Below are 26,995 nucleotides of genomic sequence, written 5' to 3'. Positions count from 1 at the left end.
GTGTCACCTGTCGGAATCGTATCTCAACGTATCAAGGGGTCCCTTATCACCCCAACTGGACACGTTACTAGTGAGCCCCCACCAGCTTGAACAGTCCCCGTGCTGACATGCAGGTCCATGGATTCGTGAGGTTGTCTCCATACCCGTAAACGTCCGTCCGCTGGACATAATTTGAAACGAGACTCGTCCGAGCAGACAACACGTTTCCAGTCATCAACAGTCCAATGTCGGCCTTGACGGGCCCAGGCGAGGCATGAAGCTTTGTGTCGTGAAGTCATCAAGGGTACACGACTGGAGCTTCGGCTCCGAAAGCCCATATCGATGATGTTTCGTTGAATCATTCGTACGCAGACACTTGTTGATGGCCCTGCATTGAAATCTGCAGCAACTTGCGGAAGGGTTGCCCTTCTGTCACGTTGAACGATTCTCTTCAGTCGTCGTTGGTTCCGTTCGTGCAGGATATTTTTCCGGCGGCAGCCATGTCAGATTCCTGATATTCACGGTACACTCGTGAAATGGTCGTACGGGAAAATCCCCACTTCATCGCTATGTTCCATCGCTCGTGCGCCGACTGTAACACCACGTGGAAACTCACTTAAATCTTAATAACTTGCCATTGTAGTAGCAGTAACCGATCTAACAACTGCGTCAGACACTTGTTGTCTTCTATAGGCGTTGCCGGACACAACGCCGTATTCTGCCTGTTAACATACCTCTTTATTTAAATAAACATGCCTATACCAGTTTCTTTGGCACTTCAGTGTATACAGGATGTTACAAAAAGGTACGGCCAAACTTTCAGGAAACATTCCTCACACACAAATGAAAAGATCTTATGTGGACATGTGTCCGGAAACGCTTAATTTCCATGTTAGAGTTCATTTTAGTTTCGTCAGCATGTACTGTACTTCCTCGATTCACAGCCAGTTGGCCCAATTGAAGGAAGGTAATGGTGACTTCGGTGCTTGTGTTGACATGCTACTCATTGCTCTACAGTACTAGCTTCAAGCACATCAGTACGTAGCATCAACACGTTAGTATTCCTCACGAACGTGGTTTTGCAGTCAGTGCAATGTTTACAAATGCGGAGTTGACAGCTGCCCATTTGATGTATGGATTAGCACGGGGCAATAGCCGTCGCGCGCTACGTTTGTATCGAGACAGATTTCCGGAACGAAGGTGTCCCGACAGGAAGACGTTCGAAGCAATTGATCGGCGTCTTAGGGAGCACAGAACATTCCAGCCTCGCGACTGGGGAAGACCTAGAACGACGAGGACACCTGCAATGGACGAGACAATTCTTCGTGTAGTTGACGATAACCCTAATGTTAGCGTCAGAGAAGTAGCTGCTGTACAAGGTAACGTTGACCACGTCACTGTATGGAGAGTGCTACGGGAGAACCAGTTGTTCCGTACCATGTACAGCGTGTGCAGGCACTATCAGCAGCTGATTGGCCTCCACAGGTACACTGCTGCGAATGGTTCATCCAACAATGTGTCAATATTTCAGTGCAAATGTTCTCTTTACGGATGAGGCTTCATTCCAACGTGATCAAATTGTAAATTTTCTCAATCAACATGTGTGGGCTGACGAGAATCCGCACACAATTGTGCAATCACGTCATCAACACAGATTTTCTGTGAACGTTTGGGAAGGCATTGTTGGTGATGTCTTGATTGGGCCCCATGTTCTTCCACCTACGCTCAATGGAGCACGTTATCATGATTTCATACGGGATACTCTACCTGTTCTGCTAGAACATGTGCCTTTACAAGTACGACACAACATGTGGTTCGTGCACGATGGAGCTCCTGCACATTTCAGTCGAAGTGTTCGTACGCTTCTCAACAACAGATTCGGTGACCGATGGATTGGTAGAGGCGGACCAATTCCATGGCCTCCACGCTCTCCTGACCTCAACCCTCTTGACTTTCATTTACGGGGTCATTTGAAAGCTCTTGTCTACGCAACCTCGGTACCAAATGTGGAGACTCATCGTGCTCGTATTGTGGACGGCTGTGATACAATACGCCATTCACCAGGGCTGCATCAGCGCATCAGGGATTCCATGCGACGGATGGTGGATGGACGTATCCTCGCTAACGGAGGACATTTTGAACATTTCCTGTAACACAGTGTTTGAAGTCACGCTGGTCCGTTCTGTTGCTGTGTGTTTCCATTCCATGATTAATATTATTTGAATAGACATAATTAAATGAGCTCTAACATGGAAAGTAAGCGTTCCCGGACACATGTCCACATAACGTATTTTCTTTCTTTGTGTGTGAGTATTTTTTCCTGACAGTTTGGCCGTACCTTTTTGTAACACCCTGTGTAGCCTGATCCGTCTTGTGTTTAAGATGAAAAGATATAGTAGCAAATGTAGACGTCAACTTAGATTGTAGTGAGGAAATGGAAAAGAAAATCAGTACCTCAGAATAATGTGTTAGAATATGTAATTAATATTCCGCTAACTAAGAATGAGAATTTTAATTTGTATGAATCTCAGCGTATGTTCAAGAGGACTGTGAAATGAGGTTATTATAAAACACTCATATACCTGGTAATCGTATTGTTGTTGTTGTTGTCTTCAGTCCTGAGACTGGTTTGATGCAGCTCTCCATGCTACTCTATCCTGTGCAAGCTGCTTCATCTCCCAGTACCTACTGCAACCTACATCCTTCTGAATCTGCTTAGTGTACTCATCTCTCGGTCTCCCTCTACGATTTTTACCCTCCACGCTGCCCTCCAATGCTAAATTTGTGATCCCTTGATGCCTCAAAACATGTCCTACCAACCGATCCCTTCTTCTAGTCAAGTTGTGCCACAAACTTCTCTTCTCCCCAATCCTATTCAATACCTCCTCATTAGTTACGTGATCTATCCACCTTATCTTCAGTATTCTTCTGTAGCACCACATTTCGAAAGCTTCTATTCTCTTCTTGTCCAAACTAGTTATCGTCCATGTTTCACTTCCATACATGGCTACACTCCAAACAAATACTTTCAGAAACGACTTCCTGATACATAAATCTATATTCGATGTTAACAAATTTCTCTTCTTCAGAAACGCTTTCCTTCCCATTGCCAGTCTACATTTTATATCCTCTCTACTTCGACCATCATCAGTTATTTTACTTCCTAAATAGCAAAACTCCTTTACTACTTTAAGTGTCTCATTTCCTAATCTAATTCCCTCAGCATCCCCCGATTTAATTTGACTACATTCCATTATCCTCGTTTTGCTTTTGTTAATGTTCATCTTATATCCTCCTTTCAAGACACTGTCCATTCCGATCAACTGCTCTTCCAAGTCCTTTGCCGTCTCTGACAGAATTACAATGTCATCGGCGAACCTCAAAGTTTTTACTTCGTCTCCATGAATTTTAATACCTACTCCAAATTTTTCTTTTGTTTCCTTTACTGCTTGCTCAATATACAGATTGAATAACATCGGGGAGAGGCTACAACCCTGTCTCACTCCTTTCCCAATCACTGCTTCCCTTTCATGCCCCTCGACTCTTATTACTGCCATCTGGTTTCTGTACAAATTATAAATAGCCTTTCGCTCCCTGTATTTTACCCCTGCCACCTTTAGAATTTGAAAAAGAGTATTCCAGTCAACATTGTCAAAAGCTTTCTCTAAGTCTACAAATGCTAGAAACGTAGGTTTGCCTTTTCTTAATCTTTCTTCTAAGATAAGTCGTAAGGTCAGTATTGCCTCACGTGTTCCAACATTTCGACGGAATCCAAACTGATCCTCCCCGTGGTCTGCATCTACCAGTTTTTCCATTCGTCTGTAAAGAATTCGCGTTAGTATTTTGCAGCCGTGGCTTATTAAAATGATAGTTCGGTAATTTTCACATCTGTCAGCACCTGCTTTCTTTGGGATTGGAATTATTATATTCTTCTTGAAGTCTGAGGCTATTTCGCCTGTCTCATACATCTTGCTCACCAGCTGGTAGAGTTTTGTCATGACTGGCTCTCCCAAGGCCGTCAGTAGTTCTAATGGAATGTTGTCTACTCCGGGGGCCTTGTTTCGACTCAGGTCTTTCAGTGCTCTGTCAAACTCTTCACGCAGTATCGTATCTCCCATTTCGTCTTCATCTACATCCTCTTCTATTTCCATAATATTGTCCTCAAGTACATCGCCCTTGTATAAGCCTTCTATATACTCCTTCCACCTTTCTGCCTTCCCTTCTTTGCTTAGAACTGGGCTGCCATCTGAGCTCTTGATATTCATACACGTGGTTCTCTTCTCTCCAAAGGTCTCTTTAATTTTCCTGTAGGCAGTATCTATCTTACCCCTAGTGAGATAAGCTTCTACATCCTTACATTTGTCCTCTAGCCATCCCTGTTTAGCCATTTTGCACTTCCTGTCGATCTCATTTTTGAGACGTTTGTATTCCTTTTTGCCTGCTTCATTTAATGCATTTTTATATTTTCTCCTTTCATCAATTAAATTCCATATTTCTTCTGTTACCCAAGGATTTCTAGCAGCCCTCGTCTTTGTACCTACTTTATCCTCTGCTGCCTTCACTACTACATCCCTCAGAGCTACCCATTCTTCTTCTACTGTATTTCTTTCCCCTATTCCTGTCAATTGTTCCCTTATGCTCTCTCTGAAACTCTGTACAACCTCTGGTTCTTTCAGTTTATCCAGGTCCCATCTCCTTAATTTAGCACATTTTTGCAGTTTCTTCAGTTTTAATCTGCAGGTCATAACCAATAGATTGTGGTCAGAGTCCACATCTGCCCCTGGAAATGTCTTACAACTTAAAACCTGGTTCCTAAATCTCTGTCTTACCATTATATAATCTATCTGATACCTTTTAGTATCTCCAGGGTTCTTCCACGTATACAACCTTCTTTCATGATTCTTAAACCAAGTGTTAGCTATGATTAAGTTGTGCTCTGTGCAAAATTCTACTAGGCGGCTTCCTCTTTCATTTCTTAGCCCCAATCCATATTCACCTACTATGTTTCCTTCTCTCCCTTTTCCTACACTCGAATTCCAGTCACCCATTACTATTAAATTTTCGTCTCCCTTCACTATCTGAATAATTTCTTTTATTTCATCATACATTACTTCAATTTCTTCATCATCTGCAGAGCTAGTTGGCATATAAACTTGTACTACTGTAGTAGGTGTGGGCTTCGTATCTATCTTGGCCACAATAATGCGTTCACTATGCTGTTTGTAGTAGCTTACCCGCATTCCTATTTTCCTATTCATTATTAAACCTACTCCTGCATTACCCCTATTTGATTTTGTGTTTATAACCCTGTAGTCACCTGACCAGAAGTCTTGTTCCTCCTGCCACCGAACCTCACTAATTCCCACTATATCTAACTTTAACCTATCCATTTCCCTTTTTAAATTTTCTAACCTACCTGCCCTATTAAGGGATCTGACATTCCACGCTCCGATCCGTAGAATGCCAGTTTTCTTTCTCCTGATAACGACATCCTCCTGAGTAGTCCCCGCCCGGAGATCCGAATGGGGGACTATTTTACCTCCGGAATATTTTACCCAAGAGGATGCCATCATCATTTAATCATACAGTAAAGCTGCATGTCCTCGGGAAAAATTACGGCTGTAGTTTCCCCTTGCTTTCAGCCGTTCGCAGTACCAGCACAGCAATGCCGTTTTGGTTAATGTTGCAAGTCCAGATCAGTCAATCATCCAGACTGTTGACCCTGCAACTACTGAAAAGGCTGCTGCCCCTCTTCAGGAACCACACGTTTGTCTGGCCTCTCAACAGATACCCCTCCGTTGTGGTTGCACCTACGGTACGGCCATCTGTATCGCTGAGGCACGCAAGCCTCCCCACCAACGGCAAGGTCCATGGTTCATGGGGGGGTATTAAGAAAATAATTTCGTCCCACAGAAGTCTATGGAGACAGTTAAGTACTAATGAATGATAAATGAAAAGCACCAGTTTGCTTTTGTTCTACAATATTGTCGAACAAAAGCAAACTGGTGCTTTTCATTTATTATAATGTTGTTCTACCAAGAACCTACGGGAGATTCTGTTAATATAGTAATGAACGGTTATATGTAGTACCTAATACGAAAGACTTCACAATTTTGTGTAACCCATATCCATATTTGTGATCTGTATCCTCTGATATCTGTTTGAGAAATTATTTTCTTAATTGCTAGTTGTGTAGAACCAGGGATTGTGAGTCCCTGGAGCTTGTTTACAGCCGTACCTGCTGGTTAAGAGACGCCGACCATACCACCGCTTGCTCCAAGTTAGACGAAGCATGGATTCTGGTTGTCATTTTGGCCGCCGGTGGTATTCTATTTTCCACCTACCCGGCTTATCTACCGAGTATTCTCCTATCCGCCACCTGGGGACGCGCCCTTTTGTTGTGCTATCACAACTGAGTCTCTTATGCTAATGCCTTCGCCTCTACTGTGGGCAGTGGTCTGTATTCTCTTATTCGCCATTCCCTAAATGAAAAATGCATGTAGCAGTGGAAGAACTAAGTCCACTACGTATTGTAATTGCTCTCTAGAATGAAACGATAATTAAATCAAGACCCTAAGCTGCCCCCGTTGGGGGGCAGTTGAAAACGTGCTAAGCTTCCGAAAGGGTCTTGATTTAATTAGAATTTCATTCTGGAGAGCTGCACGGCCACCTGTGGTATCCGCTCTTTCGGACATTCGTATATGCTCTCTTTGTGTTACGTTATGGCAAATCTGTACAATTTGGATACCGGGTACCTTTTGGGAAGAAATAATTGTTTTCTTCGTGATAGAGTCGTGTTCCATTAATTTCTGTAGCACACAGTCTGGTGGAAATCTACTATAATCCTAGTAGAAATGTCAATCCCCCCCCTGTTCCAACCTCCTCGTCCATTTTCTTCTCCCATAACGACCCTCTTCACCTTTTCGTGCTGTCCACTGCCAGGGCGCATGACACTGCGGCCTCAGAAAAAGGAACAGAATTTTGTGCTTCCTTTTTTATTCGTCATTCTCGTCACTGGTTTGATGCGAATTCCTCATGCGTGCCAAACTCTTCATTCCTGGAGTACTACTTGCCCCCTGCGTCCTCAACAATTTATTGGATACATTCCGATCTCTGACTAACCCCACAGTTTTTTGCCCCCCACAGTTTCCTCAAACACCACGGATGTCCCATCATGCTCCCCCTTTTTTATCAATGTTTTCAGAATTTTTGTAGACATATAAATAAGAAATACACTAACAGAAGCTGACACGTCTACTGTCGCTTGTTTCTTGTGTCGCCGTTTGGTTTTAAGAGTTGGTGTGACGCAGACACGGCACTCACCCAGTATGTCGGACTGCGGCAGCCACTTGCCAGTCTTCACATTCGACGGTTGACCGGGCATGGAGTCCTTCTCCCATTTCCACAGGACTCGCTGCTTCAGCTGCGAAAACACCTTCAGGAAGGCGGACCGCTTCTCCTCTGGCCAGTGGGCACTTTGCACGTTAGAGCCCATACTGAAGTATATCGCCCCGTCTGTGGCCTCGTCCAAAAACTTTTGTATATCCTGCAGAAGAAGGAAAGCTATTTCAACAGCATATCTATATATTTTTCACAACCAATGGATAGGTATACGTTTATTTGTTGGAGGATTTAATATTAACTGCACTCATACCCGTGGTGCCGCGTTACATGTGATATACATGTCCGTCACATCTGTAGAGGACAAGGGGTTATTTTTAGGAAATACGGTGCGAAATTGTGATTTAGTATGCTTCAGTGCGCGATGCACCAGCCTCACGGCAGACGGCGGACGAAGGCTGGCAGGCGCGTTATGCAGGTGACACAGTTTTGCAACGAGAGTCGTTACGTGTGTACGTGCGCGGCAGCCAACAGCCAGAACACAGCATTAGCAGAACTACACAGGCGCGGGCTGCGTGTGGCGCAGCTGCGTTAGCCAACTCGTTGAGAAGGTTCTAATAAACACGGCGCCGCGTAACCGGCGGATTCAGCAGCATTCTATACTATTTAAGGGCATCAGAGGTGGTCGTCGCCATTGGTTTGACCGATTGGCCGTTCGGTCGCTGTTACGTCGTCGTCACCAGTGACGCTGTCCCCGAGGATCGGCCGGCGGAGGGCGTTGCCCACTGCTGCACCAGCGACTCCCGGCATCGTCAGAAGCCTCAGCGTCTGCAGGAGGCGACCTAGGCTGGGCCCTGTGGTGTTAACCTCCTGCCGCCTGCGCAGCCGCTGACCGAGCACGGCGTGCGTTCTCCGGGCCGCGCGCATCTGCACGTCTCCACCACAACACGAGCGGCGGGGCTGAGCTACCCGAAAATGTATTGCAAGAACCGACAATAAAGAGGAAGACCGCTAAAAACAGCCACCTTCCTCTACCCAGCCACGCCCTACAACCCTGACCGCGCCTCCCGCTCCAGTCATCCTATTACGCATCAGTTGAGTTCTACTGCCAGTGGGGTGGGCAACTCTGACCGCAGACGACTCACATTCAAAGTTGGTTGAGGGTGGAAAGGTTAGTTCGCTGAAATATCGAAACCCATCCAGAACTAGCCGTCAGAGTCATTAAGGGACTGTTTAGTGTTTCTTTCTTTGGTAACTTAACGGCAGCTACAATTCTGCTTCAAAAATGGCTCTTAGCACAATGAGACTCAACTGCTGTGGTCATTAGTCCCCTAGAACTTAGAACTACTTAAACCTAACTAACCTAAGGACATCACACACATCCATGCCCGAGGCAGGATTCGAACCTGCGACCGTAGCAGCCGCACGGTTCCGGACTGCGCGCCTAGAACCAAGAGACCACCGCGGCTGGCAATTCTGCTTCAACTGCTGTATTTAATAAGATATTCTTGCAGTCTGAATCAGTATAGGCATTGCGGTCATAGCCGAGAGGTCAATACTAGAAGCCTCATGAAGGAGTGTGAGGAGGAACCGAAAGATATAATCACTCGCACAGTGATGTCGTGTGTAACGCCATCAGCGATGTATTGTTGACGGATTGTTTACACTTCAAGCACATATAGGAGCCGCATAAACGCGATGTATATGAAAGATAGCAGAAGAAATTCTGATATTGGAAGCTTCATACATTTGTTTCGTCCATTCCACACTACCACTTACACAACTGGCCATTAAAATTGCCACACCAAGAAGAAATGCAAGTGACAAACGGGTATTCATGGGACAAATACACTATACTAGAACTGACACGTGATTACACTTACACACAATTTGGGTGCATAGATGCTGAGAAATCAATACCAAGAACAACCACCTCTGGCCGTAATAACGGCCTTGATACGCCTGGACTTTCAGTCAAACATACCTTGGACGGCGTGTAGAGGTACAGTTGCCCATACAGCTTCAACACGATACCACAGTTCATCTAGAGTAGTGACTGGCGTATTGTGACGAGCAAGTTGTTCGGCCACCATTGAGCAGACGTTTTCAGTTGCGGAGAGATCGGGAGAATGTGCTGGCCAGGGCAGCAGTCGAACAATTTCTGTATCCAGAAAGGCCCGTACAGGACCTGGAACATGCGGTCGTGCATTATCCTGCCGAAATGTAGGGCTTCGCAGGGATCGAATGAACGCTAGAGCCACAGGTCGTAAAACATCTGAAATGTAACGTCCACTGTTTACAGTGCTCTCAATGCGAACAAGAGGTGACCGAGACGTGTTAACAATGGCACCTCAGACCATCACGCCGAGTGATACGCCAGTATGGCGATGACGAATACACGCTTCCAATGTGCGTTCACCTCGATGTCGCCAAACATGGATGCGACCATCATGATGCTGCAAAGAGAACCTGGATTCATCCGAAAAAATGACGTTTTGCCATTCGTGCACCCAGGAGCGTCGTTGAGTAAACCATTGCAGGCGCTCCTGTCTGTGATGCAGCGTCAAGGGTAATCGCAGCCACGGTCTCCAAGATGATAGTCCATGCTGCTGCAAACGTCGTCGCAATGTTCGTGCAGATGGTTGTTATCTTGCAAACGTCCCCATCTGTTGACTCAGGGATCGAGACGTGGCTGCTCGATCCGTCACAGCCATGCGGATAAGGTGCCTGTCATCTCGACTGCTAGTGATACGAGGCCGTTGGGATCCAGCACGGCGTTCCGTATCACCCTCCTGAACTCACCGATTCCATATTCTGCTAACAGTCATTGGATCTCGACCACCGCGAGCAGCAATGTCGCGATACGATAAACCGCAAGCGCTATAGGCTACAATCCGACCTTTATCAAAGTCGGAAACGTGATGGCACGCATTTCTCCTCCTCACACGAGGCATCACAACAACGTTTCACCAGGCAACGCCGGTCAACTGCTGTTTGTTTATGAGAAATCGGTTGGAAACTTTCCTCATGTGAGCACGTTGTAGGTGTCGCCACGGGCGCCAACCTTGTGTGAATGCTCTGAAAAGCTAATCATTTGCATATTACAGCATCTTGTTCCTGTCTGTTAAATTTCGCGTCTGTAGCACGTCATCTTCGTGGTGTAGCAATTTTAATGGCCAGTAGTGTAAAAATAGATTTATTTTGTATATTTGCATCAAAAATTGTACCAGGTTTCTGCTTGGTAACATCTTCAGTACAGTAATTTGCTTACTTCCCGGATAAACGCTTACTCGCTTTCCACCTGAAAAATGTGATTTCTGTATTTACATTCGTTATTACTTCTTGCTACGAAGACGTCCTGTTCATTGTTTTTCGTTTGCCACCCTTCAGCAGCACAGGTAAATTTGCTTCCGCATGAAAGCGAGCCTTCGTAATGCCGTGTACTGTGGTAACTTTTCTGTGAACACTTTTCTCTACCTCAGCTGTCAGCAGGTTAGCGCCGAGATTTACAGTGTATCGCTGAATAGAGCAAGTCAACAACTTTGGAAGCGGTTGAATCATTTTAGACCCCGTATTTTATACATGTTTCCGTATTTTTTTATACAAGGAGCCACCATAAAGGAGATTAGCATACGGTGATAAAAAGCCCTGTGTTAAACAAGTTTCAAATGGACAGGTAGTCCTTCTGATCTCTCGAAAGGGAGAATGGGCTATTTGTGATGTGTAGATATGACGTCTTCGCTGTTCCTGTACGACGTCATACTAGCGTAACAGGCGACGATTTCGCCTGAGAAGATGTAAACTCTTGAGCGGAGCTCTACCCTTGGTGTTTGTGGCCACCATCACTAACACTCTCACACACATCAACATCCATTCGATGTCCTTCAACTAAGTTAGACCACACATTAAGTACTTTGAATTCAGTAGAAAGAGTTGTCATTTATGAATTCCTTTAATCTGTTTTTAAATGTCTGTTGCTTATCGGTCAGACTTTTTGTGCTGTTGGGCAAATGACTAAAGATTTTTGGGGCAGCACAATTCACCCAGTTATGTGTCAAAGTCAGATTTAGCCCAGAATAGTGAAGATCATCCTTTCTTCTAGTGTTGTACCTATGTACTTCGCTGTTATTTTTGAACTGGGATGGGTTATTAATAACAAATTTCATAAGTGAATATATATATATATATATATATATACACTCCTGGAAATTGAAATAAGAACACTGTGAATTCATTGTCCCAGGAAGGGGAAACTTTATTGACACATTCCTGGGGTCAGATTCATCACATGATCACACTGACAGAACCACAGGCACATAGACATAGGCAACAGAGCATGCACAATGTCGGCACTAGTACAGTGTATATCCACCTTTTGCAGCAATGCAGGCTGCTATTCTCCCATGGAGACGATCCTAGAGATGCTGGATGTAGTCCTGTGGAACGGCTTGCCATGCCATTTCCACCTGGCGCCGCAGCTGGACCAGCGTTCGTGCTGGACGTGCAGACCGTGTGAGACGACGCTTCATCCAGTCCCAAACATGCTCAATGGGGGACAGATCCGGAGATCTTGCTGGCCAGGGTAGTTGACTTACACCTTCTAGAGCACGTTGGGTGGCACGGGATACATGCGGACGTGCATTGTCCTGTTGGAACAGCAAGTTCCCTTGCCGGTCTAGGAATGGTAGAACGATGGGTTCGACGACGGTTTGGATGTACCGCGCACTATTCAGTGTCCCCTCGACGATCACCAGAGGTGTACGGCCAGTGTAGGAGATCGCTCCCCACACCATGATGCCGGGTGTTGGCCCTGTGTGCCTCGGTCGTATGCAGTCCTGATTGTGGCGTTCACCTGCACAGCGCCAAACACGCATACTACCATCATTGGCACCAAGGCAGAAGCGACTCTCATCGCTGAAGACGACACGTCTCCATTCCTCCCTCCATTCACGCCTGTCGCGACACCACTGGAGGCGGGCTGCACGATGTTGGGGCATGAGCGGAAGACGGCCTAACGGTGTGCGGGACCGTAGCGCAGCTTCATGGAGACGGTTGCGAATGGTCCTCGCCGATAACCCAGGAGCAACAGTGTCCCTAATTTGCTGGGAAGTGGCGGTGCGGTCCCCTACGGCACTGCGTAGGATCCTACGGTCTTGGCGTGCATCCGTGCGTTGCTGCGGTCCGGTCCCAGGTCGATGGGCACGTGCACCTTCGCCGACCACTGGCGACAACATCGATATACTGTGGAAACCTCACACCCCACGTGTTGAGCAATTCGGCGGTACGTCCACCCGGCCTCCCGCATGCACACTATACGCCCTCGCTCAAAGTCCGTCAACTGCACATACGGTTCACGTCCACACTGTCGCGGCATGCTACCAGTGTTAAGGACTGCGATGGAGCTCCGTATGCCACGGCAAACTGGCTGACACTGACGGCGGCGGTGCACAAATGCTGCGCAGCTAGCGCCATTCGACGGCCAACACCGCGGTTCCTGGTGTGTCCGCTGTGCCGTGCGTGTGATCATTGCTTGTACAGCCTTCTGGCAGTGTCCGGAGCAAGTATGGTGGGTCTGACACACCGGTGTCAATGTGTTCTTTTTTCCATTTCCAGGAGTGTATATTGTGAAGGCACTGTGAATATCCCAGTTCCTTAAATAAATATCTGCAAGGTGACCTTGGGTGGGCTCCAGCTATTGTTGTGATTACACGATTCTGTACAACGAGTATGAAAATAGGCATAGTAGATTAATTTACTGATATGTTTATCACCAAAATTTGCAATAAGCCTAATAGCATAAGTAGCTTAACCTAACCGTTTCAGAAGATCATCGGTGTGTTTCTTCCAGTTCAATTTCTCATCAACAGGTACACCCAGATATATTGGATATACTGCCATAGCAACAGACTTATGTTCCAAGTCTATATTTATCAATGGTGTTATCTCATTTGTTGTCAGAATTGAATATACTGTTTTTTCTCAAAATTTAGTGAAAGTCCATTTGCAGAGAGCCATTCAATTATTTTCTGAAAGACGTTATTTACAACTTCCTCAGCCGATTCTTATTTGTTGTGTATGAATACTATACTTTCAACATCAGCAAAAAGAACTAGTTTTGCATCCTCACGAATATAAAGTGGTAAGTAATTATTATACACCAAGAACAGTAAGGGACCCAAGACTGAATCCTGTGGGATACCATTCTTTTAACCTCCCCAGTTAGAGGACTCTGCTGAGTTTTGCAGACCATAAAGACTATTAATTTCAAACTTATGCATCGTGCCAGTAAAATATGAATTAAACCATTTGTGCACTGTCCCACTCATACCACAATACTTAAGCTTTTCTAGAAGAATTTCATTATTCACGCAGGCAAAAGCCTTTGAGAAATCACAAAATATCCCAAAGGGTGACATTCAGTTATTGAAATCATTCAATATTTCATCAGTGAACGCATAAATAGCATTTTCTGTTGAACAGCCTTTCTGAAAAGTAAATTGACGATATGTTAGTACATCATTTTTACAAATATGTGATACTACTCTGGAGTACATCACTTTTTCAAGAATTTTGTATAAAGCTGTCTGAAGTGAAATTGGGTGGTAGTTGTTAGCCTCAGATCATCCCCTTTCCACTCAATGGTTTAGCAATAGCGTATTTCAGTCTATCTGAAAAAAGTCTTCTTTCAGTGAGCTACTACATATGTGGCTGAGAATCCTACTTACCTGTTGGGAACAAGCTTTTAGTACTCTGTTCGAATTGCCATCAATTACATGTGAGTTTTTACTTTTGAGTTAATTTATTATTTTCCTAATTTAAGTAGGAGAGGTGGGTTGAATTTCAGTTTTGCCAAATTGCGTAGGTATTGCTTCTCCGATATACTGCATTGAATTTTCTAATGAATACCTGGATCCTATTTTCTCTGCAATACTTAAAAAATGATTATTGAAAATGTTTTCTACTTCTGTGTGAGTTGTCTCGTGGGCCCCTACCACCACGGCACAGCGCGTCCCCAGGCTGCGAATAGAGGATACGGCATTCAGACATGAAGGGTAGCAGCGAATACAAGAAATAAGAAGTCGCGGACAGCCGGTTGGGAACAGGCGATGGCGTGATGAACCATCCCTGTTTCTTCTTCTCTTACTATCACATCTATTCATCAGGAATCAGCAACATTAATGAGCATGGGTCTCTTTGAAGTAAAATATTCCGGAGGTAAACTAGGTTCCCATTCGGACCTCCGGGCGGAACCTACTTCGAAGAGATTCAGGCGAAAGGAACTTTCAGGTTGGGAACATGGAACGTTTAAAGTTTGAGCAGACCAGGAACGTTCCAGACATTATTAGACGAATTAGATAGATACGATGTAGACATTAGAGCTATTCAAGACTCTCACTGGCAGGGGGAGGGTACCATAAAGAGGGGTAACTATACATTTTTCTATGGAGGTGCGGAAACTCACAGTTTCGGAACAGGTTTCGCAGTACAGAGAAAAGTGCTTCAAGCAATCAGAGATATAAGGTTCATTAGTGACCGACTACCAGTTATAGTGTTGTCTGGCAGGTGAAATAGACTAGTAGTAATTAATCTACAGACACCAACTGAGGACACTGAAGAGGTTGTTAAAGACGGCTTTTATGAAGAACTAGATGAACTGTGGGATGAGTTCTCCTCGTACGATACAAAATTAATCATAGGTGATTTTAATGCGAAGATAGGGAAGGAGGAAGCATTCCGGCCAACAATTGAGAAAGAAAGTCTGCATAACATTTCGAATGATAATGCCACAAGGGTGGTTAATTTTGCTGTTTCAAAAGACATAATTGTTGAGAGCACATATTTCAAAAGGAAGGACATTCTTTAAGCAACTTGGGTCTCCCCGGATGGACACAGCCGAAACCAAATTGATCATATTCTTGCAGATCGGAGATGGCACACTAGCATAGAAAATGTTAGGACTTTCAGGAGAGCAGACTGCGATTCTGATCATTTTCATGTCGTTGCCAAAGTTCACCAACGGCTATCTACAGCAACATCGAGGTATCACAATGCAGAATTTGTTAGGTTCGACACTGACAAGCTAAATGATGAAAACTTTAGAAGAAGGTACATGATAGAAATTTCAAATAGGTTTGATGCTCTCAGGACACACGAAGGTCAAGATGAGGATGTAAATAAAGAGTGGATCACTGCGAGGAATAATATCACAGAGGCAGCGAAGGTCACAATAGGTACAATTAAGAAGAACAGGAGAAAATCGTCGTTTGATGAGGAATGCAACAAATTGGTAGAGGAAAAGGAGAAAAGCGCGATTTGATTGGGATAGAATGGGAGACAGAAAACGAGAGGAGTTCTTGAACATAAGAGGGGAAGTTGGTCGAAGGCTACGGGCAAAGAAGAGGGATTATTTGAACAATCAAATTTTAAAAAAATGGAAACAACAATAAAACAAATGCTCTTCGAGAGGATGCCGGGGGAATACTGACAGACCCCAATGCTATATTAAGTAAGTGGAGGGCGTGTTTTGAGCATCTATGAAATGTACACCGGGGAGCAGGAAATGAGCAGGCGTACGAAATACATACAGCAGAACCCCGGATACCTGAGCCAACGTTAAAGGAAGTAAGAGATGCAATCAACAAATTGAAAAACCATAAAGAACCAGGATCAGCTTGCATAACTGCAGAATTAGTTAAAATGGGAGACAGAAATTGGTGGAAGTAGTTCACAAAGTGATAACTAAAGTATGGAATTCAGAGATGATACCTGAAGAGTGGCAGGAGTCGATTCTGATCCCAATTTTTAAGAAGGGCGACAAAATGGATTGTAGTAATTATAGAGGGATATCGCTATTACCAGTATCTTCCAAAATTTTCTCGAATATTCTGCTAAGCAGGCTTACACCATATGCAGATGAAATTGTGGGAGATTACAAAGCTGGCATTCGGAGGAACAGGTCAACTATAGACCAAATATTCACCCTGCATCAAATTTTGGAAAAGAAATGGGAATACAATAAACCAGTTCATAATATTTTCATAGATTTTACAAAAGCATATGATTCAGTATTGCAATCAAAATTGTTCAGAATTCTTTTGGAACTTGGAATATACAAAGTATTATGTTAGACTTATAAAAGCGAGTTTGAAAAACACAAAAAGTAGAGTACGCGTGGGGAAAGTGGAGAGATGAATTTGTAATAAAGAACGGACTTAAGCAGGGAGATTCCCTGTCTGCGCTACTTTTCAATTTAGTCCTAGAATATATTGTACGAATGGCAGCAGATAATTCAGAGGGTGTGGAGTTAAATGGAAATATTAAGATATTAGGGTATGCAGATGATCTGAACATCATTAGCGATAGGAAAGAATCTGTAACAGCAAATGCGAATGCGTTAATCAAGGCTAGTGAAGAGGTAGGTCTAAGGATAAAAAAAACTAAATACCTGGTTACTACTAGAATGCCAACAGCAGTAAATCAGGAAACGTTAAGAATTGGAGACATGCAGATTGAAAAAGTGGACACATTTAAGTATTTAGGGGTGGACATCACTTCGAAAAATGAGATTGATTTCGAACTAAAGAAGAGATTCCGGGCGGGAAATGCGTGCTACTTCTCACTGAATAGATTACTTTCATCACGGATATTGTCTAGGAATTTAAAGATTAGAATATACAAAACTATTATTCTACCAGTTATGCTGTACGGGTGTGAGTCTTGGTCCGTCACTGTGCAAAATGAAAAGCCGTTTCGAGTATTTGAAAACAAAATTTTGAGGAAAATTTTCGGAGCAGAAAGGGATGACATTAGCGGAGAGTGGCGAAATTTGTATAACGAACTCTATTCAAGCCCTGACATAATGAGTATTATTAAATCACGTAGGCTGCGATGGGCGGATCACGTAGCTCGAATGGATGAGGGCAGGGCAGCGCGCAGAGTACTGGTAGCGCACCTAGGGGGAAAACGTCCTGTGGGGAGACCGAGGCGTAGATGGGAGGACAATGTGAAGGGTGATTTGAGGAGCCTAGATACTGAAGGGGAATGGAAGGAAATAGCCGAAGGCAGGGACAGGTGGCGAAAATACGTTGCTGCGGTAATGGACTCTCGGGTCCGGTATGACCAGTGAGTTTGTGAGGGTGTGTGTGTGTTTTCTACTTCTGACTTCTTGTTAACAAACTTTTCATTGAGTTTGATATAAATACAGTCTTCCTGTGCTATCAGTTCCCTTGTTCCCCTTTTAACAATGTTCCAAATTGCTTCAATTTTATTATCAGAGTTGCTAATCTTACACATAATGCACATACTTCTGGACTTCTTAATATATTTTCTTAATACAATGCAGTAGTTTTTATAATGTTTAACTGTTTCTGGATCGTTACTCCTAGCTACAAGATACATTTCCTTTTTCTGTTTACAAGACATTTTTATCCCTTTTGTGAGCCATGTCTTTTTAGGTGGTTTCTTACAATTATGTTTCACTGTTTTCTTGGGGAAAGTGTTTTCAGATATACACACATAGGTATCATGAAACAAGTTAAATTTTAAATTAGCAGGAGATTCCCTATACACCTCACAGCGAGCTAACTGTTGCAAGCATTCCCTAAAATTATCAATTGCTACATCGTTAATTGAACGCACTATTGTGGAGGATTGTTTTGCATTACAATATGGGGCAATGTCAGTACTGTAACTAATGTAATTATCTGTGCATCATGATCATACAGACCACTCTTAAGAGGAAAAGATTTTATTTGATTAAATGCATCTTCGTCTGTGAAAACATTATTTATCAGAGTGCTGCTTTCCTGTACCACACGAGTAGGAAAATCAGTAACTGACGTCAAATTAAAAGAACCAAGCAATACTTCAAGATAAGGCTTTCTATCGGACACTTTCAGCAAATCTACACTGAAATCCCCACAAACAATAATTTCCTTTCGTCTGTCTAATAAATAGCACAACAAAGAATATAACTTCTTCAAAAGTAGTTGATAATTTCCTACTGGGGACCTCTATACGCTGCAACAATTATAAAAGAACCATTTAGTTTAAGCTCACATGTACTTGCCACTATATGTTGCTCTAGACAACATTTTTTAGTTTCTAAATTTTTCATACTATGAGACAGATTTCAACATATATGGTAACTCCTCCTCTCACCATAGTGTCACTATTTACATGTGATGAAAGCTTATATCCACCTGCATTTACCATTTCCGTATCTGTAAGTATATGGTGTTTAGACAGGCGTAGCAGATCTATTCCACCCTTAGTTTCTAAATGCTCTAAACAAACAAGAAGCTTATCTACTTTTGTTTTTTAATCTTCTGATACTTTGATGCAATATACTAATATTATTTTTCACTGTGATTTTATGATAATCTTGTGACACACTAACATTATTTTTCACTATACTTTTACGAGAATCTGGTGATATTTTAACATCTCTAGTACCTGCCTGTGTGAGTTTATCATTAAGCTTAATTTCATTCTATATTGAATCATTGGCCACTGACCTTAGACTAAAGAAGAAGTACTCTCATGAGTTTCAGTGCCCCCTGCTTAAAGATTTCGCTATCATCCCGGTCAATTTCAATTTCCCTTTCCTATTGAGATGCAGGCCACGTCTTGTAAAGTCCCACCTACCACTAACATCAACAGGAACCAAACAACGTAGCCACCTGAAGCAGCTGATGCAGCTCCACATTGACCCTAATGAAAGAGGTGTTCAGCTGGGACCAATCATACCGCATGAAAGTTAATGTGATAATTTCGAACGTATCTTTTGCACCCATGAAGTTGAATTGTATTTTGATGTGCTAATAAACTAACCAACACATGTAACGCCAGAATATGTATTTAATAAGCAAGATCTTAATTGGTCATCACGTAATGGTGTTTGATAAATAGTTCTGACGTCGGTTTTGGCTACATTTTGTGCTAAATAAATATAAAGTGCGGTCACGTAACCCAACAGTTTGGATTAGGAACGCATTTGTTAATGTTGCACTTCCACACCATGAGGCCACAGAAATGTGGAAAACAGGAGGGTTGAAAAACCATCAGTACCATTTCGGGTCATATTCAAACTTTGTTAATTGGATTTGAAAGGGAGACAAAAGTTGCGGTGGCCTCCAAAAGGGTGCGGTGACGTCGAGTGCGGGTGCACCCCCACAGTGTCATTAGAGAAGAGCTGAAACGTCCGAGGGGGGCAGCGCTGTAAAAGTTTGTCAATGACGTCTTCTTGTTGCTCAACACACTGCGACCTGTCGTTTTAAAAGGCGAAATGTCTAGAAATCAACTCCCCAGGGAAAGGGATCGTTTCATTGTCGCCATTTATGCCGCCCACTCAGGCGTTTTCGAGTCTATTCTGAGCGTCTGTGTGTCTGAAATGTTTCCCAGGGTCAGCCATAAGGAAAAAGCAACTTGAGCGCTGGGCGCTGAGGTCCTGACCTCCATTGCAGAGGCGTCAAAAGAAGGGGTGAAATGTGGGTAAGAGGGGGCTGTGACGACATTCCCACTGTGAGAAACGTCCACAGTGGCTTTGGGCATGATTGTGGCGAAATTTGGTGCTGGTGTGACATCATTAACCCAGATTACAGCTCGAATGAACTTCCGAGTTGTGCCCCCTTTTTTTTCTTTCCAAACATATGCGTCGCAGTGAGAGACAACTGAAATCTTTGGTAAAAGTGATGTTTTAATTTCGCTGGGCAGTGAACAGAAGGCTGCTGCCTTCTTGCCCCATATCGCCTCGGCCACGGCGTCTCTCTCTCTCTCTCTCTCTCTCTCTCTGTGTATGTGTGTGTGTGTATGTCTGTGTATGTGTGTGTGCGAGGGCGCACCGAAAAGTGGTACGCCGATTCTTTTGTGGACTTCCGAGCGGTGGCCTCTTTTTTTCGCACGTGCCGTCACCTTGCTGTCAAGCGTCACAGAGCCCGAGGGTGCCGTCACAGGACGTCACGATTATGCGCTATTACAGAGGAAAGTTGTAGGCGCTTTTGAGCCAAATTTCAGATTTAAGTTTCCTAGTGGGAGGCAAGTACGTGATACCGAAAAAGTGGTGTTTTAATTTTGTTGCGTAGTGTATCATGTCATCAAGTTTTGGAGCGTGGTTGATACGACGAGTGTGTCTTGCTAACAAGGTGAACGCTCGGAAGCCATCGTAATCAGAAAGCAAGTGAAGTATCACCGTGCAGCTGTGGATTTTCTTTATTATTTGTACAGGTTCTTCGTGGGCCACCATGAACACGAATCAACCGCTCAAAGCTCGCTATGCCGTACACGGCGGAACAGCTGTATCGTCTGCCAAGTTGGAGTCTTATGGTCTGTCTTTGCTAGCGGAACGTATTTATTGCATTTCCTGTCTGAATTTTTTCTTCTACAGTCATATACTTTCTGTGGTTTTCCTTGCTCGTTTCAAAGCGCGCTACATCACATTCGCGGCAGTATTTGATATTGAATACTTTAAAACGCCTAACGAAATTGACTGATTTGACGACGAGATTAGTTTACCGACAAATACATTCCACATTCTGTAATTTCCAGTGCGATAGGGTCCGCAGCTGCCATGAACTTTTTGAAAGATTTCTTGCAGCCTTCAGCTGCCATTCTCTTTATTTCCTGCACGATTGTACAATTTCGGCCTTACGCCATTTTCAAGTATTTTATGGTTCATCTTGTAGTGGCACATTATTTCACATACGTCGTTGCTCCTATGAGATCATGTTATGCTCATAAAATAAATCCGAGGTGTTGGCGCTACTTTAGGTTGGTTAGTTGGTTGGTTGGTGGGAAGAGACCAAACAGCGAGGTCATCGGTCTGATCGGACTAGGGAAGGATGGGGAAGGAAGTCGGCCGTGCGCTTTCAAAGGAACCATCCCAGCATTTGCCTGGAGCGATTTAGGGAAATCACGGAAAACCTAAATCAGGATGACCGGACGTGCTACTTTAGGAGCACGTTACTTTCGAGCAGTTTTTGCAAAGCTAAAATAGCGTGAGCACCTCGAATTTATTTTATGAAGCTAACATGATGTCATAGGAGCAACGACTTATATGACATAATCTGCTACTAAAACAGCATCCATAAAATACTTGAAAATGGCCTAAGGCCGAAATTGTACAATCGAGCTGGAAATAAACAGAATGGCAGCTGAAGGCTTCCAGAAATCTTTTACAAAAATCCACATTCTCCCATAAGATACAGACGAAAACGAATTAGGCACACAAACCGTTGCCGAAAACGAGCAAAGGACTCTGTTAAAAAATATACCGTAGCTAAAAGGGTGGAGTTTCCTCGTGTTAACCAATGTATACTTTCGCAAGAATCTTACTGTTTGAGGATTTCTTTTTACCATGTGCACCATCCTTAAATAAGCATACAGATCTTTAATAATGAGAAAGACATCCAGTAAATGCAACCAAATGATCTACGTAGAACTGTTCCGTGTGTGAAGCAAGTAAATGCGTATGGACTTTGAGGTATTTCAATAAGAAGGATTTAAGCCAGAAGGAGTGACAGAGTGCACACATTTCACTGAAGTATTGTAAGAGAAAGCTAATCAACACAAAATGTACACAATGGCTAAAATTATGAAAATTCATGAAACGACATATCCAGATCCGTTAAGTTACTGTCATCAGGGCTTACCTGGGGCAGCTGCTTTGGCTGCCTGACATGCAACCCTCCAACTTCCACCATGCTCGGTACAAGTGGCCGAGGACATCCGTGGGCGAAGTGATAATTGACCAGGAAGAGCGACGTCTGTCTTTCGATTTCCGACAGCGAAGGCAATGACGGATCCTTCAGATACGTCTGTAAAATTGAATCCAGCCTCGGTAGATACAGGAACTGTCGGGCGATTTTTCCTACTACCCCGACAAGTGTATTCTGAAGTCTCTCGAGGAAACTCATGTGCGTGCCTAACTCGAGGAATGGATTCGGCACGTAAGAATACGGGGTCGGATTTCCCACCATGTCGGCCATCCAGTCCGTTCCCCCGAAGGTAGACAGGACGATCACAGGTGCTTTCAGACTATGAGCGTATCCGTGTAGGCATTCTGTGAAGATATTCTCCAAAACAATGAGGTCAAATTTTTTGCCCGACTTGTGCAACTTCTGTACATTTTCATCTTTCAGAAATCCGTGACACGTTTTTTCAGCAAACTCTAAGAACTGCTTCATCAAGTCCAAGACTCCCGTCGCCACCTCTTCGAATACGTTGAGATCGCCTGAAAAGAAAGAAGACACAGTCAGCTGAAGTGCGTCGCTAGTGCGACCAGGCGATGTGTCTAGTTTGAGAAACGACCAAGTGCTCCGTTGTCACAACTCTAATTACAAGTGGTGGGCTCTACTCATACTCCTGCAAGTTCACTTTGATACACTACTGGCCATTAAAATTGCTACACCACGAAGATGACGTGCTACAGACGCGACATTTAACCTACAGGAAGAAGATACTGTGATACTCAAATGATTAGCTTTTCAGACCATTCACACAAAGTTGGCGCCCGTGGCGACACGTCAAACGTGCTGACATGAGGAAAGTTTCTAACCGATTTCTCATACACAAACATCAGTTGACCGGCGTTGCCTGGTGAAACGTTGTTGTGATGCCTTGTGTAAGGAGGAGAAATGCGTACCATCACATTTCCTACTTTCATAAAGGTCGCGTTGTTGCCTATCGCGATTGAGGTTTATCGTATCGCGACATTGCTGCCCGCGATGGTCGAGATCCAAGGACTGTTAGCAGAATATGGAATCGGTGAGTTCAAGAGGGTGATACGGAACGCCGTGCTGGGTCCCAACGGCCTCGTATCACTATCAGTCGAGATGGCAGGCATCTTATCCGCATGGCTGTAACGGATCGAGCAGCCACGTCTCGATTCCTGAGTCAACAGATGGGGACGTTTGCAAGACAACAACCATCTGCACGAATAGTTCAAAGACGCTTGCAGCAGCATGGACTATCAGTTCGGAGACCATGGTTGCGATTACCCTTGACGCTGCATCACAGACAGGAGCGCCTGCGATGGTGTACTCAACGACGAACCTGGGTGCACGAGTGGCAAAACGTCATTTTTTCGGATGAATCCAGGTTCTCTTTGCAGCATCATGATGGTCGCATCCATGTTTGGCGACATCGCGGTGAACGCACATTGGAAGTGTGTATTCATCATCGCCATACTGGCGTATCACCTGGCGTGATGGTATGGGGTGGCATCGATTACACTTTTCAGTCACCTCTTGTTCGCATTGACAGCACTTTAAACAGTGGACGTTACATTTCAGTTGTGTTACGACCCGTGGCTCTAGCCTTCATTCGATCCCTGCAAAACCGTACATTTCGGCAGGATAATGAACGACCGCATGTTGCAGGTCCTGTAAGGGCCTTTCTGGATACAGAAAACGTTCGACTGCTGCCCTGGCCAGCACATTCTCCAGAGCTCTCACCAATTGAAAACGTCTGGTCAATGGTGGCCGAACAACTTGCTCGTCACAATACTCTAGTCACTACTCTTGATGAACTGTGGTATGGTGTTGAAGCTGCGTGGGCAGCTGTACCTGACCATGCCATCTTTTTGACTGACAGTCCAGGCGTATCAAGGCCGCTATTAGGGCCAGAGGTGGTTTTCTGGTTACTGATTTCTCAGGATGTATCCATCCAAATTGTGTGAAAATGTACTGAACTGTCAGTTCTAGTATAATATATTCGTGGAATGAATACACGTTTATCATCTGCATTTCTTCTTGGTGTAGCAATTTTAATGGCCAGTAGTGTATTATGCCACTATTCTGCCCGTAGACTGTTTAAATCGATACCAGAACAGCAGTTGCTTCCATCAGCGGTTCGGCTCAGTCATTGTTTCTTAAATGGTTCAAATGGCTCGGAGCACTGTGGGACTTAACTTCTGACGTCATCAGTCCCCTAGAACTTAGAACTACTTAAACCTAACTAACCTAAGGACATCACATCCATCCATGCCCGAGGCAGGATTCGAACCTGCGACCGTAGTGGTCGCGCGGTTCCAGACTGTAGCGCCTAGAACCGCTCGGCCATTATTTCTTAAAAAGCTCAATATACAGATTTCACTTTCAGTTATATGGCAGACACAATGAGGAAAGTTTTACACCTTGAATGAAAGCTAACAAATTGATACTTCATTATGTCCACGCCCGTGCAATATATTGATTAAATGTTGTTCGTTATGCGGCCTTACGAGAAGCGTTCAAAAGGCAATGCAAGAGATTTTTTTCGAAAGCAAGTTGGTCTTGCTCAGGAGTCCAATACCCCAACCTTTAGGCTAAAAAACCGCTACAATCTCCGCTCAATGCGACGGCTTTAAGCCACCTTACTGGGGGGGGGGGGGGGGGGGGGGTCTCTATATACACACACTGTACCACTGTACTGGTCGACGTCAGAGCCAACATCCTGCTGCGTCAGTAGCCTCCCCAACATCCTCGTACTGCTTCCCGCAGAGTGCATCCTTCATTGGACCACACAGATGGAAGTCGGGAGATGCGACATCCAGACTGGATGGTGGCTGAGGAGGAACAGTCCAATGAAGTGCTGTCAGCTCCTTTTGTGTGTAAAGACTTGTGTGAGGCATTGCACTTTAACACGCTCAAGATATTTCTGCAATTTTTCGAGGGAACCACAGTACACTTCAGAGTTGATCGTTGCACCATGATGGACGACATCAAACAGATTAACCCTTTCGCAGCCCCAAAAGACCGTTGCCATGAATTTACCGGCTTAGGGTCAGGACTGAACTTTTTCTGCGGAGGAGAGGTGGTGTGAAGTTGCTGCATGGGTTGCCGTTTACTTCACCTCGCAACGGTAGGCCGTCCGCCTCCGGTAGCTGAGTGGTCAGCTCGACGGAATGTCATAACTAACAGCCCGGGTTCGATTACCGACTGGGTCGGAGATTTTCTCCGCTCAGGGACTGGGTGTTGTGTTGTTCTTAACTCCATCCCCATTGACAAGCAAGTCGCCGAAGTGGCGTCAACTCGAAATACTTGCACCAGGCGAACGGTCTACCCGACGGGAGGCCCTAGCTACGCGGCATTTCCATTTCCAACGCTCAACCAGTTCCGCACAGAAGGTCCTTCGCTGCTCTTTATGGTCTTCCGTTAGGAAGTGAGAAACCAGCGGACACACCTGTTATAAATGTCCAGTACTTCTTATAGAGGCGTCCAGTTGAGCAGCGAGGTGGCCGATTGTGATCCATCGATCGCTCCGGATGAGAGTGTGCACACGTTCCAACTTTGCGGGATTCACAGCCGAGTTCGACAGGTCGGCACGCGAGAGATCCAACAGGTTTGCGCGACCTCGTTGCGGTGATGACAAAAGCCTCACCCAACGACTCACCGTGCTTTTATTCACTGCCAGGTCTCCGTAGGTATTCTACATCTACATCTACATCTACATCTCTGCAATTCACGGTTAAGTGCTTGGCAGATGGTTCATCGAACCACAAAAAAATGGCTCTGAGCACTATGGGACTTAACATCTTAGGTCATCAGTCCCCTAGAACTTAGAACTACTTAAATCTAACTAACCTAAGGACATCATACACATCCATGCCCCAGGCAGGATTCGAACCTGCGACCGTAGCAGTAGATCTCGCCTCGACGAAAAACGTCTTTGCTTTAATGACTTCCATCCCAACTCGCGTATCATATCTGCCACACTCTCTCCCCTATTACTTGATATTACAAAACGAGCTGCCCTTTTTGCACCCTTTCGATGTCTTCCGTTAATCCCACCTGGTTAGGATCCAACACCGCGCAGCAATATTCTAACAGAGGACGAACGAGTGGAGTGTAAGGTGTCTCTTTAGTGGACTTGTTGCATCTTCTAAGTGTCCTGCCAATGAAACGCAACCGTTGGCTCGCCTTCCCTACAATATTGTCTATGTGGTCTTTCCGACTGAAGTTGTTTGTAATTTAAAACCCAGGTACTTAGTTGAATTGAAAGCCTTGAGAATTGTACTATTTATCGAGTAATCGAATTCCAACGGATTTCTTTTGGAACTCATGTGGATCACCTCACACTTTTCGTTATTTAGCGCCAACTGCCACCTGTCTCACCATACAGCAATCTATTCTAAATCGCTTTCCAACTGATACTGGTCTTCAGATGACCTTACTAGACGGGAAATTACAGCATCAGCTGCGAACAACCTAAGAGAACTGCTCAGATTGTCACCCAGGTCATTTATATAGATCAGGAACAGTAGAGGTCCCAGGACGCTTCCCTGGGGAACACCTGATATCACTTCAGTTTTACTCGATGATTTGCCGTCTATTACTACGAACTGCGACCTTTCTGACAGGAAATCAGGAATCCAGTCGCACAACTGAGACGATACCCCGTAGGCCCGCAGCTTGATTAGAAGTCGCTTGTGAGGAACGGTGTCAAAAGCTATCCAGAAATCTAGAAATACGGAATCAATTTGAGATCCCCTATCGATAGCGACCATTACTTGGTACAAATAAAGATCTATCTGCGTTGCACAAGAACGATGTTTTCTGAAGCCATGCTGATTATGTCAATAGATCGTTCTCTTCGAGGTGATTCATAAAGTTTGAATACAGTATATGCTCCAAAACCCTACTGCAAACCGATGTCAATGATATAGGTCTGTAGTTCTATGGATTACTCCTACTACCCT

The 26,995-nt window shown here is 44.4% G+C and overlaps 1 protein-coding gene across 2 annotated transcripts in view; it reads right to left on the bottom strand.

The window, feature by feature from the left end:
- Window positions 1-26,995, bottom strand: part of LOC126284857 (UDP-glycosyltransferase UGT5-like) — a 131,219-nt gene that overhangs the window by 22,968 nt on the left and 81,256 nt on the right. For both annotated transcript variants that reach the window (XM_049984092.1, XM_049984091.1), the window contains exons 3-4: window positions 21,969-22,549; window positions 7,303-7,525 (exon numbers count right to left, since the gene is read on the bottom strand). In XM_049984092.1, coding sequence (XP_049840049.1) covers window positions 7,303-7,525; window positions 21,969-22,549 — 804 coding nt within the window. The remainder of the gene's footprint in view (window positions 1-7,302; window positions 7,526-21,968; window positions 22,550-26,995) is intronic.

The sequence above is a fragment of the Schistocerca gregaria genome, chromosome 8 (genome assembly GCF_023897955.1).
Source record: "Schistocerca gregaria isolate iqSchGreg1 chromosome 8, iqSchGreg1.2, whole genome shotgun sequence".
NCBI classification, from domain to species: domain Eukaryota; kingdom Metazoa; phylum Arthropoda; class Insecta; order Orthoptera; family Acrididae; genus Schistocerca; species Schistocerca gregaria.
The sequence above is the reverse complement of the archived record's forward strand: the minus strand, read 5'-3'. Positions and strand labels throughout refer to the sequence as shown.